Source organism: Tiliqua scincoides, chromosome 3 (assembly GCF_035046505.1).
Source record: "Tiliqua scincoides isolate rTilSci1 chromosome 3, rTilSci1.hap2, whole genome shotgun sequence".
Taxonomy (NCBI): Eukaryota; Metazoa; Chordata; class Lepidosauria; order Squamata; family Scincidae; genus Tiliqua; species Tiliqua scincoides.
The window spans coordinates 136,551,627-136,567,441 of record NC_089823.1 but is presented as its reverse complement, the minus strand read 5'-3'; the positions used below and the strand labels follow the sequence as shown (position 1 = coordinate 136,567,441).

General features: G+C 42.1%; 1 protein-coding gene across 6 annotated transcripts in view; it reads left to right on the top strand.

Moving 5' to 3' along the window:
• KCNMA1 (potassium calcium-activated channel subfamily M alpha 1) overlaps nt 1-15,815 on the top strand; it is a 619,222-nt gene that overhangs the window by 591,977 nt on the left and 11,430 nt on the right. For all 6 annotated transcript variants that reach the window (XM_066621009.1, XM_066621008.1, XM_066621007.1 and 3 more), the window contains 5 exons: nt 1,827-1,940; nt 7,572-7,702; nt 12,722-12,916; nt 14,468-14,586; nt 15,307-15,531. In XM_066621009.1, the coding sequence (XP_066477106.1) occupies nt 1,827-1,940; nt 7,572-7,702; nt 12,722-12,916; nt 14,468-14,586; nt 15,307-15,531 (784 nt within the window). The remainder of the gene's footprint in view (nt 1-1,826; nt 1,941-7,571; nt 7,703-12,721; nt 12,917-14,467; nt 14,587-15,306; nt 15,532-15,815) is intronic.

Genomic DNA, 15,815 nt, shown 5'->3' with positions numbered 1-15,815 from the left:
GGATAATAGAGAGATTTTAGTCCACTAGGAATTCTAAATACTGGTTTCACTGGAAAATAGTGGAAAGCATGAATTGGAACTTTTTTATTTCTATCATTTTAAGGTGTTTATTTTAATATAAAAAAGGGAAAAAATGAGTACAAAAGTATGGGAATGCAGTAGTTCCAATGCCAAAGAACATCTGAGGATCAAATCCTAACCAACTTTCCAGCACTGGGATAGCTGTGCCAGTGTGACGTGTGTTGCATCCTGCAGTTGGGTAGTAGTCAAGGAGGCCTCCTCAAAATAAGGGTATTTTGTTCCCATACCTTGCAGCTGCATTGCCCTTACCTTGGTGCTGTAAAATTGGTTAGGATTGCGCCCTGAGTTCTGCCTGAAGTTAAATTGAGTCTGGTTGTTGCCCCTAAACCCACAAAGGCAGCGTGAGGTTTGTTACCCGGCCTGCAAGATCCAATTACATACCAAGGGAAGGTGTAGCAGATAACAGCTTGTTTATTGCTGGTATCAGAGCAAGGCAACAAGGAGGCCTATAGCCTCAGATCATGCACAAGTGCCAGCTGGATGCAGCCAGCCTTTTATACTTAGTTCAAAGCAATATGTTCAACAGGCAAGAAGTTCAGTAAATTTCCATCCCTGCCTCACTCAAACATCTCCTTTACCTCTCCTATTGGTTGCTGTGTCTACAAAATAACACAAACCGGCTCTGTTGGGTCTTTAAGGACCAAGGTATTGGGGAACTGGGACTAAAAGCACTGAGTGATGGCATGAAGGCTAAAGGTTTGGAAGCTAGCTCCTGAGACTGTGTTATCGCTGTAACAAAAGCGTTGGGTGAGGGGTGACACACCGCTTTTTGATAACAAGCATTTTAGGACCACTGGCAGAGTCAGAGCTGATGTTAAAAAGGCGTTACTTTGGCTAGAGTGTAGTGAGAGCTCTTGGCTCATGGCATCTCTGGTCAATAGCTTAATTCACCAGGGAATTCCTCCTATAATTTTCTGAGCACATAGGAACACTTAGGGCCAGCGAGGGTTGCATCAAAGGTCGGCCATGGAAGCAAACGTCCTTGAACACAGCAGGACTTTACTTCCAAGTAAACATGCATATTTTTATTTTTATTATTTACATCTTATTTGTTATATAAATAAGATATTTATCTTATTTATCTTATTTACAATACCTTATTTTTTATTTTATTAAGGTATCCAATTATGTCTTTTGACCCCCTACAGAGTTTATAGGAGGGCATTCTGAGTACTGTACTTGGGGCTATTAGGACTATAAGAGCAGGCTGCCCATCGATCATAGCATTTTACGGAGGTTTTGAATTTTTCCTCAGTAATAATTAAGTGGTGGAATTTCACATAAAAATTATCTTGAATTATGAGTAAATATCCATAGTACAGTCTTGTGGAAACTGAAGTTTCTGAGACAATAATGACATCCTTGAGATAAATTCTATGAATCAAAGAAAACATGTTTCATGCTTTCTTTTTTTAATTGATTTTTTTGTTCCCAGAGGTCAACTGTTGTCTAAACTTCATTATAATGTCTCAGACTGGTTCTTAAATATGTACGTGTTGCCGCTTAAATAATTGCTAAACCCCATGATTTGCATTTCAATCTAGCTGGTTCACTTTCTAAATCATGATATTGATAGTCAGGAAGAATGCTTACTCTCTTTGTGATCCAAAGAATTCTCAAATTATAAAAGAAATGCTTGAAATGTGTGCTGTATTGACTAAGTCCAACAAATTCTGGTTATCACCAGAGATCTAAATAAGAATTTTGTTGTAAAAGATCTAAATTTGGGGGTGATGTCTTTCCAGGGTTTTCACCACCAGGAATGGACAGGTCGTCACCAGACAACAGCCCAGTGCATTGCCTCCTACGTCAACCCTCCATCACAACAGGGATTGATATTCCTATTATAACAGAGTTAGGTAAGAAAAGTGAAAGAATTGTCCTCTTACGCTCATTTCCATACTATTTTCTTTTCTTTTTTTTTAAGCCTGAGAAGATGTACTTATTTCATAACACTCTTCACATAACCTGCTGTTGTGGAATTATTTTTGTGAAGGAAAAAAAATTACGCTTAATCAGGATCTTTGCTTGTAGCACTAGTGTAAATTTTCTCCTCTTGTTTCGTGACAAAGTACAACACATCAGATTGTGGTCCATCAAAATTGCTGATCAGAAAAAAATGGTGGTTAGGATGGGGCCACATTTGACCACTACATCATTGTGCACCACAATGTTATGCTGGCATCCTAGGGAATGGGTGGCTTACCTGCAACACAGATGTCCTAAGTGGCACGGGTAGTGGAGATCTGAGGCATGCTGGAGGAGAGCAAGAAGGTCCACAGGCTCCTGCATAACTTTGCAAAAATCACTTGCAAGGAAAAAAATGTTTCATTCCTCAATATGTTATTGTTTTTGAAAACCTTGTTCACTGCAGCATTAATATGTTAAAATCTGTGTCATTGCAAAATTTGTCCATTTTATTTATTTGTTCCCGTTTCTTTGAATGGTCCTCCTCCTGCCTGTTTACTTTGCTATTTCCTAACCAATCAGAATGAAATTAACTGGCATCCTGGGACCCTGCACAGGATTAAGCCTGCTGAATTTCAGAAAGCTACAACCAAGAGACTCATTTTAGAGGGCACTGAATGGTTATACCAACATTGCCTTTCTAATTAGAAATGAAAACTGTAGGCAGAGTGGAGGAGCATCCAGTCAGGCAGACCTGGAGAGAATCACATACAGACACTGTTCTTACATGTTTTAGAGTGTGTGTCCACGTATGTATGTATGGTCACATGTGCAATATCGACAAATATAAGTAACACACAAAGAAACATAATTTGTTTGGAAATAATCTCAAAGGCAATCTCTCAATAAATGTCATGAGAGAAAGAATAAGTTAGTGATGATGTGCAGGGTCAGGACTGGAAAACAGATTTCAAGCAAACTAACAACCCCTGCCAAACAGAAACCCGCTCCCCAAGAGAGGCATCACTAGGGTTTTTGTCATCCAGTGCGAGTCCTCAATGCATCACCCTCATGATGGACCTCCTCCCATACCAGGCTTACAGAATAAATTACAATATCATATGCACAAACTAAACGCTGTGTCATCATAAGCGTTGGTGTAACCCCCACTAATTTTATTTTAATATATGACCGTACAGGTCACCCAACAAATCAGTAACCAGTGAAAAACCAGTGGACAGCTTGATGACATACAACTGAATCAGAGTTCTAATATTAGCTCTGATACATGGAAATAAGAGCTGACTCATACTAACACCTTATTGGTTCTCTGCTGTGTCATAACAACACCTCATTGACTCCCAGAACAATCAGTGTCATTGGTCAGTTTTGAGTTAAAGAAATTCACTTTTTGTTACCCAAGGTAGTTGTGTTTTCCTTTTCTGGTTATTTGGCCATAACTTTTGGTAGAATACGTATATCTCAATGTGGTTTATTTCCTTGAATTCTGCATTAAATTCTGCATTGGAAGATATATAACATGATGGTATTATTCAAAAATTCCAAGATATCACCGTTTGGTGTGCAATGGTGGATCAGTACTGGAAGCTGGATTTCAAATGAACTGCTCCAGCTGAAGCAACAAGCCCTGCAAAACACAAGAACCCTAAAAAAGTAGAAACTCACAAGCTCATAATATATGAGAGTATAGGAAAGATGAGATAATGTCAGATAGGGAGAACATGAAGTTAAAGTAAAATGTACTGTAAAAGGCAAAACCCAAACAAATTCAGAGAAAATGAGAGCTGGAACTACAATTCCAAACAGAAAAATAGTGGGGTTTTCCCCTATAAAGTACGAATTTGGCACCATTTCCCTCTGCTCACCTCCCTTGGAACATGATGGAGCAATGAAAACAGAATGGAGCCATTTGTTTTTTTGTGTTTTCATCTTCGGCACATTCCTCCCCTTGCCACTGTGCAATGGACAGTTCTGTGCATCAAGAAATACTGTCACCTATTGCATTCATCTTTTCACGAATGCAAATTTGAACAAAAGGGACCAATTTGTCCTATTTTCCCATTTGACTCCAAATGGATACACAGCCTTGCTTTCCAGCCTGCCCTGCTCCCTGCCTGCCCCCGGCTGAGTGGACCAGAAGCAAAGCCATCCTATGATGTTTAGGGAATAGCCAGGTGGCATTTTTGGACACAACACTTGACGAAAAGGACGTTCACAACTACATCACAGTCAGAGTACAGGGTCACTGCAGACTGATGTGGGGTTGTACATATTTACGGCTGGTGTAACAAAGCAGATGTCCCTCTTTCATTCCGAAGGAAATGCAAGTGACAGCTCTGCTGTCCACATTTTAACAGAAAGCTGTTAATCCCTTCACTATTATGCTACCAAATTAATTACGAACTTGAGCCATAATAGTGTAAGAAGTGTTATCACTGGAAACGGGGTGACTGTTTGCTGTGGCATTCAAGAGTGGATGTTGTCAAGCTCCATGGAGTGTGAAAGCCATTCTGTTTCTCATGGTAAAGACAAGCTTGATTTGTAGTCCTTTTGTCCTCTTACTTTTTTCCATTTAGTTTTAGACCTTACCTGTCTTACTCCCTCACTTTATTCTTTTTCTGTGCCTTCTTTCCTCCCACCCCTTCCTACACACTTTGCTTATTAGCTAAGCCTGGCAAACTTCTGCCTTTGGTTTCAATCAGTCAGGAAAAAAACAGTGGAACTCACATTCTAATGATAACTGAACTGGGTAAGAAGTGCTTTTTTCCTTCACATCAACTGACTTCTGTTTTATTGTTGTTCCTACCATCATCGGCTGCCTTTTATTTATCTGGCTGTATCAGAGGGGGCTACCCTCATAGCACCGCTTTGAATGTGTTTTATTTGTGATTCCAGTTGAAATCGACTGTCTTGTTCTGGCCTTTCTTAATGATTTTTTTTTTCTCCCGCACACAGCATCAGTAATTCTTTGATCACACTCGTCTGACCTGCCGGCTGTTTCCATAGCATCTTCACACCAATTCATTTTTCTTTGGTCTAGACCTCTTTTTTTCCTTTGCTTTCTTTTTCGCCTTAAAAAAAAAAAATCCAGCCACTTGTCAATTTGACTGACATGTCTTAACAGCTCTCACAGGAGTCAAAGAAGAAATAAAAGATATTGAAGAAAATAAGAAAGAAAGAAACCCCAGCATCACACCTTCCCTTAAGCTGTTTGTTTATTTTGGGGCCAGGTTTTCACTCAGACACTCAGGGCTCTGAAGTCCTGAAACCAGCTAAGCTTCTAAGCGGGCTTCTTCAGCAAAGTGAGATTTTGATTAGCACTTCCTGAGGTGAAGCTCTGCACTCTTCAACCAATCCTCCCCCCCCCCCCAGTCTTGCTCAGAGACATTTCATACACATTGTAGTAGGAGAAGGTAGGCCATGAAGATAAACTGACTGAGGTTTGAGGCTTGCACCGTTCCGATGAGATTTTGCTGTGACTCAGAAATTGTCACTGCGTAACAGGTGGGAAAGCTTTTGTGGCAGGTATTAGCCTTGTGTGAGTTATGAGGCTTACAAGTCTGCCAGTAGTAAGTGGAATACACAATGCTGCTGAAGATTGTGCCTTGGTTTAATTTACCATTTGAGAAAAGGGTCTCTCTTTCCCTGGGGGAAATGTTTGAAGTGGAAGGTACCCTTTCAAGCAGTAGCTTGCTCTTTCTTGAAAGAGTCAAATAAGCAAAGACCTCAACATTTTCTTTTAGGAGAAGCAGTTTAAATGAATCTGCTTTTCTATATCCATTGACTCTAAGACCCATTATTTTAAATGAGATACGCAAAAAAGAAAGATACAGAGTTGGAGAGTCTAAATCTCACTTCTTCTGCTATGGCTTTAGCTGTGTGAGGATTCAGAAACTCAAGTGGGCTGTCTTTTACTTTCCACAATCCAGGGATGTAGCAAGTCCTGAGACTTGCTCCCAAGTTGGACTTAAGTCCTGTCAATCACTGACTCGGACTTGACTTGGGACTGAGAAGCAGTGACTCGTAACTCGACTTGTGACTCAAGCCATTATCATGTCTGAGTCCCTGTGTATGTGTGTGTGTGTGTTCTTGCTTACCACTGTGGAGCAGGCACCTGGAAGTGCCTACTCCCTGCCACCCAGCTGATTGGCGGCAATAAAACTGCCATAGGCACCCCAGAGCTAAAAACCCCTTATCCGAAATGCTTGGGACCAGTCCTGTTTTGAATTTCAGACTGCACATGCCCGATCTCATCTGATCTTGGAAGCTAAGCAGGGTCAGGCCTGGTTAGTACTTGGATGGGAGACCGCCTGGGAATACTGGGTGCTGTAGGCTTATACCATAGTCTTTCGAGACTGAATGTTGCCAACCATGTGGAGTATTTGCATGTGCATAATGAGATACCTTGGAGATGGGACCCAAGTCTAAACACAAAATTCCTTTTCCACATACCCCTTATGCATATAGACTGAAGGTAATTTTTCCCCTTAAGGATGCTGAATAACTGTCTGTTGTTTGCGTGCATTTTGACTGCAACCCATCACATGAGGACAGGTGTGGAACTTTCCACTTCATGTCAGCTCTCAAAAACTTTCAGATTTTGGAGCATTTTGGATTTTGGGGAGACTCAACCTGTATTATACAATCTAGTTGTCACTGCGACAATATACCTGTGTTTGGGCATTTCAAGTCACGTGGTGGAAGGCTCCCCTATGAAGAAAAAATTCTCACAGAAAATTAGCATGCTGAGGAACAGCCAGACAAGTACCTTCTCCAGAAGATCTAGTTTTCTTTGTGAAATTTGGTATTGAGAAACAATCATATTATTCTCTCAGAGGAAATATTCATGGATAAATCAACAACAAAGTGGTACAGCCCAGACACAGCCCAGAAGTTTACGAAATTGGTGTGGACTCTGTGACCAAGGTTGCCATAATTTGCCCAGTATGCGACCATAAAGCATTTATGCTGTGTACTCTTTACTAATACATGAATATCAACTATTCTAAATGCAACATAGTGGAAAGCCAGCCAAACAGGAAACTCTCTGCTGTTAGGTCCAGAGACAGTTCAGCATAATTCTTGCCCCTTTAGACACATTCACTGTGCTGCTCTTATTTTCCAGAGGTGCAGTTTAGTTCCAGTATTTCCCTGCAAATTCATCCCATCAGAACAATTAAAAGAGGCCAAACTTTTGCTTGTCTTTAATCTGAGGGTACATTTTGTGAAATCTTGATTGTACAAAGTAAAACTTGAGCTGTCCCCTCATCTTGATAAGGCAACCGCTGTTGTTGTAGTTAGTGCACCCGTACTCCAGATGTTACCAAGAAATTCCCCACCTGAGGTCACACCTGTTTTCACCAGGATCGACTGATTTTTCTTCAAATGCACATTTCACATTCATTTTAATTTTTCACTTTCAGTAACATTTAACATATACCCATGTTTCTGGAGTCAAACTTTTAAAAAATTTGCGCGTAGTGTAGTGTAGTGTAGTGTGTCATGATCATCTGCTGGTACTTAAAAACAACTATATTTTTATAATCTTTTTTATTTATTAGTGAATGATTCAAATGTTCAGTTTTTGGACCAAGATGATGACGACGACCCCGATACGGAACTATATCTCACCCAGCCTTTTGCGTGTGGAACTGCATTTGCAGTTAGTGTGCTGGATTCTCTCATGAGTGCGGTAAGCACCCAGTGTTGTCTATTTCCTATGTACGGAAAGACTGTGGCACCTGAATTTCAGCTGAAGCTCTGCAGCCAGTTTGGGAGACCTTCATCTGATCCTTATGAGTATAACGTCCCGCATTTTCTGCCTCGCTCTGCATGTCTGCCTTTTCCTCCCAAACCTCTTCACCAGCCCAGGTGTCAGAGGTTACTATCAAAAAACTGTGGGGAGGGGGAAAGGGGTACTAGGCAGAGTTAAGGAAGCTGCAACCATTCACCTTGGAGAATATCCCTTTGCCCTAGGTACCACAAGGTTGTCTCTAAGAACACAGGCATACCTTTGTAATATTTAACTGGAGGTCTGGTCTAGAGGGTAGAGCCTCCATTTGCCTGAAGATTAACATCCACAAGGTCGCCAGTTCGAGGCCACCGGCACCGTGTGACCTTGAAGCAGCTGGCAAGCTGCAGCTGAGCTGTTCCATCTGCTCGGAGCGTGGGAGGATGGAGGCCAGCATGTTAAACCAGATCGGAGTGTAACATCTTGAATGTGGTGGTTCTTGAAAGAGAGAACCTTCTTTCAATTTGTAAAAATCCCTGCGTGGATTTAATAAGCCTGCCTGTGTAAACCGCCTTGAATAAAGTCTTGAATAAAGACCAAGAAAGGCGGTATATAAATACTGTATATTATTAACTAAGCTCATCCCCTAAACCTATTTTGCACTATTAGAAACACCTAGGTCTAACTAGTAAGTGGCTGCCACTTATTCCATACTAGTAATTTGAAAGGTTGCCTAACAATCCACATGCTCTCAGCTCACACATGCTACAACCTGGGCAACTGACAATGTGGGCCTAGAATAACTCTTGCTATTGGGTCAACAAATCTGTGTAAAACTTTTGGAAGTAGGCAGACACCTTCTAGGGCAGTGGTTCCCTAACTTACAATGGTCACAGCATCCTGTCACGGCAACGCCATCACCTGGTTCTCCCAGGTGCCACCATCTTGAATCATGTGAGATGGCACACAATTCTGTCAAGGTCTTGCACAATTCAAGATGGCTGTACCCAGGAGAGCCGGTAAGAAGAGGCCACCAGGGACATCCTGCAGAACTCCTATGAGTTTGCCACAGCCCACAGTTTGGGAACCACTGTTCTAAGGTATGGGGAAAAGATTTGCTCTGCATTTTCCCTCACTGAAGAATCTTGTTCATTATACTGTACCATCCTGGCTTCTATCCTGGCTGTATATTTACAGTATATTGCAAGAGAAAGTGTCATTCTTTTTGCTCCGTTAATAGTTGAGCCTCTGAGATGTAACTGACTTGAAAGCTGCAATCCTGTGTGCACTTACTTGTAAGTAAGTTCCATTAAACTAAGTGGGGCTCTTTTTGAAGTAGATGCACACAGGATTGTACTAAGATAGTGACTTTAAGACTGCCAACATAGGGAGGTTCATTGTTTTCAAACAAACACAATACATAGAAAAGTGCAGGCATATATCATGATGTGCCTGAAACACTAATTTTAAAAAACCCCAACTCCTAAAAGGCACTGGTTTTTCATTTTAAAATAGTCTGTCCAAGCTAGCAAATATTTTAAAAGTGGCAGCTACAACAGAAAATGACAGTTTTAGAGTAATTATAAATGAAAGGCAAAATGCCATTAGAATGTATTAGAGAGATCTGTTCATTTTCAGTTAAATTTTCTGTTAAAGACCAATTAGTTTAAGAGGCATGACAGCATTAATGGCAAACCATAAGATCTTGTGATTATACTTTAAAAAATAGTGGGGGGGGGGACCCAGATAGCAGCCCCCAAGGATTTGCACTCCAAATGAGCTGCAAGGGAATGCTGGATAATGGGCTAGGTGGCACTGCAAGCTCAAGTATAGAGCTCAGAAAGAATTGCCTTTCACCCAGGTTATGGTAAGCTGGGATGGTGCATTTCCTTTGTCCCTCTAACAGTGCATCTTTTCATACTGGAATGGCTGCAGCAGTTTCGCATGACTACCTAGTCAGCATTTGCAGTTGCAAATTAAAGAGTCTTTACTAGTTATTGTTACACAGTCAACATCAGGCATTTGGTGCCTTCCCTGAAGGAGGATTGTTTAAGCCCAAATACAGGAAGCACCATTCCAAAATCCTTCCGATTGTTGTCTTACACTGGCTGGCAGATCCAGGCCATCCAGCTCCTCCTACAGAGTAATCAGACAACAGCTTTCAGATTCATGTTAGCCTGGCCTTACTATTATCATTACAGGGGAAAAGACTTTAGCCAACAGCAAACACTTCAGAAAAAAAGATCCTGCAATTTATTCCTCTGCCTCTTCTTTCCATAAAAACAACCAAGCAAAACCTCAAACCAATGGTGAAACATGAATTTATGAGCTAAATAATAAGTTCTGTCTTTTCAAAGTAAATAGATCTGGGATAGGAAATGAGAGATGCAAAGGGGAGCCAGGTCGCTGTATCTTTAACAGTGGCATAGATTTCTTTGGGTACAGCTCTTCTCACCCATTTGACAATGACATCTACCTAGGACAGGTATACATTTTGCATTTGGTCTCCCTGAGGTATATAACCCTGGAAGTTAGGCATACTGCACCTAGCTCTAGAAACAGCAGGTTTTCAGAAGTGAATGAGAGGTCTGGGATACTAATTCTAGTCTCATCCTGTTGAAACTCAAACCAGCAATAGACTTAACCAAAACCAGTGTCATATTTTATGCTTAGAATATGTCTAGATGCCAAGAGGGAGAGGGGTCCTGTACCTTTAAGAGCGTTATAGAAAAGAGAATCTTTTGGGCAAGAGAATGAAAAACAGCACTTGCCAGAATTCCCTCTTCTTCACAGATATTAAAGGTACAGGAGCCTAACCCTCCCTCACAGTGGTTACCCTAGCAATCAACGTCAGTGTAAAACCACACCTTTCAGTATTTTCAGATGCAATACCTGCCTTTAATCCCATTCTGCAACCTGTGACACAATTTTTAAATTTTTAGATAGACTGTATGCCCATCTTTCTCCTCCTCACTCTAGCATGACCATGTGCAGCAGAAGACATAACTTTTATTTCATTGACATGCCATTGGTGCATCCCACTTTCAATCAGGGGATGGCCAACGTCCTCATGACTACAAATGCATATGCTGCAGTGTCAGTTGCATGCAACAGTTTGCATTGAGTCAAAGTCCCAATCCTAGCCTTCTCTGTGCCAAAATGGCTGCTGCTGCATCTATGGTTGGTGGGGCAGTTGAGGAAGATTCCTCTGGGTCAGGGAACAATTGTGCGGGGTGCCTATGTCAGCCTAAACAGCTGGCACATGTCTGCATGGACCCACACTATGGGATTGAGTCTGGGAAGGAGGCTAAGATTCAGCTACTGCCACTGCTGCTGAACCCACCTCCTTTCCACATCCAATTCGCCCACCTGCACTCCTGTCCTGACCAGTTTTGCCCCTATTCTGCCCTCCCCCCACCCTCTTCTGCATCCTTTGCTGACTTCTGCTCTAGTGAGCAGCAGGAGACGTGACAGGGAGGAAGGTGCAGGTCTTCCCTCCGGCACACCTCGCAGCGTGCTGAGTAGCACACAATGGTGGAACACATTTTTACGACTGCCACTGCCTAATTTATGGCAGTCAGTACCAGCAGAACAAGAGAACGGATGTCAGAAGATGAGGATAGGATTGGGCTCCTAGTCAGCAACAGCACTTCTCTGCTGCTGCTTCATCTAGAAGTTGTCCAAAAACTGGATTTGCCAAAGACATTTATGCCTAAATTTCACCTTCTGGTTGAATTTGGGGGTTTCTTCCCAAGCAAATTTTCCGAATGATTTGAAGGAAGTTCAAAGTGTTTCCATAAGGCAGTGGTTCCCAAACTTACTGTGGTCATGGCGCCCTGTTGCAATGGCACCTTTGCCCGACTCTCCCAGGCAGTGCCATCTTGAATCGTGTGAGATCTGGCATGATTCAAAATGACAGCACTTGTGACAGCCTGTGAGAAGAGGCTGCTGGGAACATCCCACAGTGCCCTTGGAATGTCACTGTGCACAGTTTGGGAAGCACCATAAATTGAGCAACATTTGGGTTCTTCACATCTCTGGACTGCCATTCCCTCACCACATTTGAAGCAAATTTCTAGCATGCACTTTCATATTGTGGACATACTTGGATTAGGAATAATAGTCTTTTTTTAATTATTGTGTATGCCACCCAAAATAGGCTGTACCTATTTCACAGATCTTTCAACCAAATCACTGTACTTTTAAATGAACCTTTCTGCCATCGGCATTCAATTAATATTTAAAATGTCCATTGTTTGCCTGACATTGCAGGCGGTGCAGCCACCACTGCTGCCGAAATGTCACTGCAGAGTACATCTTCCCTAATAAACTATACTTACCCTATACCCTAGAGTTTTTTAAAAGGACAGCAGGATCCCAAACTCATCATACATTTATCTGGAATGAACTAAAAATGTTTAATTGATACACGCTTGTGTCTGAACACTGTCAAGTCTCGTAATAAGATGTTTAGTACAATACATCGGAAAGACTGCTAGAGTCCAGCCACCGTAATAAGTAATGACATCCACAGCGCAGAGGCGGCTCCCCAACGGATTGGTGACAAGTATAAAAAGGCAATCTAGCCTATGTAAGCTTTAAATGTGGTCTGGATTTTACAATTACACGTCCTAAAGGCTGTTATTAGACATGAAGGCAATGAGAAGGAAGGCAGTCGTTGCTTCACCACTAACACCAATTATAGGAAACATAAAAGATTCACATTTTTGTGCTTTAATAAAAATCAGCCCTCAGTTGGTGTTTTTTATTTTTAAGGAGGAAGGCTCGAGTGTAGGAGCCTAATGGGACAGAAGAAAATAGAGTAATTGGGGACTGCTGTCTTTTCACTTCCAATGGGAAATTATTTGAAGAGACAGCCAAGAACTTTAAGCAGCAGAAACCCAGAAAAGTTGTAATTTGGATGTCTTCAGTTGTGACTTTAATGGTGTTTGCTTAAAGAGCTTTCTTTTATCTCTGCAGACATACTTCAATGACAATATTCTCACCCTGATACGTACATTGGTAACAGGAGGAGCCACACCAGAGCTGGAGTCGTTGATTGCTGAAGAAAATGCGCTGAGGGGGGGCTACAGCACACCCCAGACCCTTGCAAATAGGGACAGGTGTCGGGTGGCTCAGCTGGCATTGCTAGACGGGCCCTTTGCAGACCTCGGGGTAAGTCCGTGATGGGAGAAAGGAACCAAGGAAGTCTTTGTCTCTTCCTTGATAGATGATAATTACAACCTACAGCTCTGAAGGCAACACCAATCCTTGTCTTGTGATCCGCTTGCCCAGGTTATAGAATTAATATAGCCATTTGGGGGTCACTTGCCCTACCCTAGGCTAAGCAGTTGGTGTACCTCAGCAATGTTCTCCTGCTTAAGCAAAGAAACAGGTAAAGGTGTCAGAGGGGCTCTTCTGTGGAAGCAGTACATTGGAGAAACATGTTTACTAAGGCAGTGAGATCTAGATCTTGCACTCAGGCACATCTGCCTGAAACCTTCTTGCTGTGTGAGTTATAAATCTGAGTAAGGAGTGCCCCACATCCTCTCAAATGCAATACTTTTCAGTGAAGCCAGTTGAGCTGCCAGTCATCAGGTGTAGAGATGAAATCAGGTGATGCATATGTGCGAGCTGGTCACATAATTTCACATGCAGACATGCATATGTCCAATCCATGTGATCCACTGATCCCCGTTTTCAAGGGAGAGATTGCACAAATGGAGATACACATGTATGCATACATGGACTGTATGCATCACGTGCCCCCTCCTCTATGAGATGAGAGGCATATGCACAGTCCTGAGGCTTCTTCATGCATACCAGATCCCAAGAAAGCATGAACCAATCCTTCAAGATAAGAATCCACTATTGCTCATCATTGTCATAACCCCAGGCAAATATCAAACAATGGAAGGGAAGGTGGGAAGGGATACGTGTATTCCAAGTCTGCTCTTACTTTTACTGATGATGGTAAAGCTGAGAATTTGATTCACTGCGTACAAGGACCCATTTGTGTGTGTCTGCCTTACTGAATACCAATTGCATTCCCTAATCAAAACAAATGCTTGGCTTGGGGACAGAAGAGAATCTTGATGGGTGGTGGCTTTAGTTAGAGACAAACATGGTTTTTCTTCCTTGCCTCTAATTTCCATTTTTTTCAGGGTTGAAAATGGGGTGGGGAGAGAGAATCTCACCTACTAAGTGTCACTGTTGTTTTCCCCAGTGAAATTCAAACTATCTTGGTGAAAATTGACAACATAGTTAAATAAACTGAGCCATATGACACAGTAATTTCCAAGACTGGAGGAAGAAAGGAAAAGTCACACCTTCTTAATCATCCACTAGTTCAGACTACATTGCTCTTAATTTGTGAAATAGCTGTTCTCTGGCCCCAAAGCTTACATGTTCAATTAAAATAATAGTCAGTCAGTGTTCCCCGTTCAAGTTGTTGTGGGTTTTTGTTTTTTTTTTTGCAATACAATCACTGGGATTGCACGCATTCCCATGCACACATTTATTAGCTGGTTTCAAGATTAAACATTTAAATTAGACAGCTCCTTGACTAATTGTTTCTCACTTGCAACAAGTAAACAACAGATTGCCTCACACCTTGTCCCCGTGGCATAGTACTACTGATTTAAAATCTCTCCCTCCCCTTCAACGTCATTGTTGTAATTGAGTTGGGGGGAAAAAAAACCTCTTAATTTTTTTTTTGTCTCCTAGGATGGTGGTTGTTATGGAGATCTGTTTTGTAAAGCTTTGAAAACATACAATATGCTTTGCTTTGGAATATACCGATTGAGAGATTTCAATCAAAGCACGCCTAGTGGATGCACCAAACGGTACGTGCAAAACTTTACTCTCCTGACCCAGTCCCTATTACTTTAAGTGGTTTTAAACCACCAACACCATTACCTAGACTATACCAGGGACTACTGTGCAACAAACATCTGTTAAGTAACTTTACTAACCCATCCAGGACCAGCTCATCCATAAGACGAATTGAAGTGTGAGGGGTTAGTAGAACATGGCGGCAGTGGGAGCAGGGCAGGTCTGGGTAAGAGGCGGGTTCAGCAGCAGTGGCATAACCTAATCCAAATCCTCTTCCCAGACCAAATCCCCCAACCTGAGTCCACCCAGACTTGTGCCAGACATTTTGCTACTGCAGATCAAGTAGATCCATCCAGGCCTTGGAGGCTTCCCCACCCCCCAGGGAAGGGAACAAATGTTCCCTTTGTCTCTGGGACTTCCCCACCACCATTACCACAGAATGCAGCATGCACTGCAGCGGCTCAGCTGCATCAGTGGGGTGGGAGAGACAGAATTAGCCCGTTAATAAACAGATGACTCTCAGAGTCCAAGGGCTCACAATCGTGATGTGTGGTGAATCTATGTCAACTTAGTTCCGTTGGCACTACTGAAACTATTGAAAGGTATCTGCACCTCTGCTTGTAAAAGACTTCATTCCAGTTCTTGTAAATTAAATGATCACACTAATAATGTTGGAAGATGTCATCTGATGGAAGGAAAATAAAAGCGCTGTTCTCTTTTTCTTTTTTCAGTTTTGTTATAGCCAACCCAAATTACGAGTTTGAGCTTGTGCCGACAGACTGGATCTTCTGTTTGATGCAGTTTGACCACAATGCAGGCCAGTCCCGGGCTAGTCTCTCCCATTCTTCCCATTCCTCCTATGGATCTAGCAAGAAAAGTTCATCGGTTCATTCTATCCCATCAACTGCAAACCGACAGAATCGTTCGAAGACCAGGGACTCCCGGGAAAAGCAGAAGTATGTGCAGGAAGATAGACTTTGATACATGTACCCACTCCCACCGTGTGTGACGCTGTATCCACCACCCATACCTTCCCCATTGGTGTGTCCAACAGTAGCTTCCCCTGTTCTCCCCCTGCTTCCTCCATGGAATTTCCATTTTTATACACATATTTTGCATATGTATAACAGCGTGCATGTGACTGTCATTTTTATTTCAATACCATAAAACCCTGAAGCACAACAGCAACAAAGCAGACCAACCAAAAGTTATTTATGATGCAGAGCAGGTGGGAAAGAGC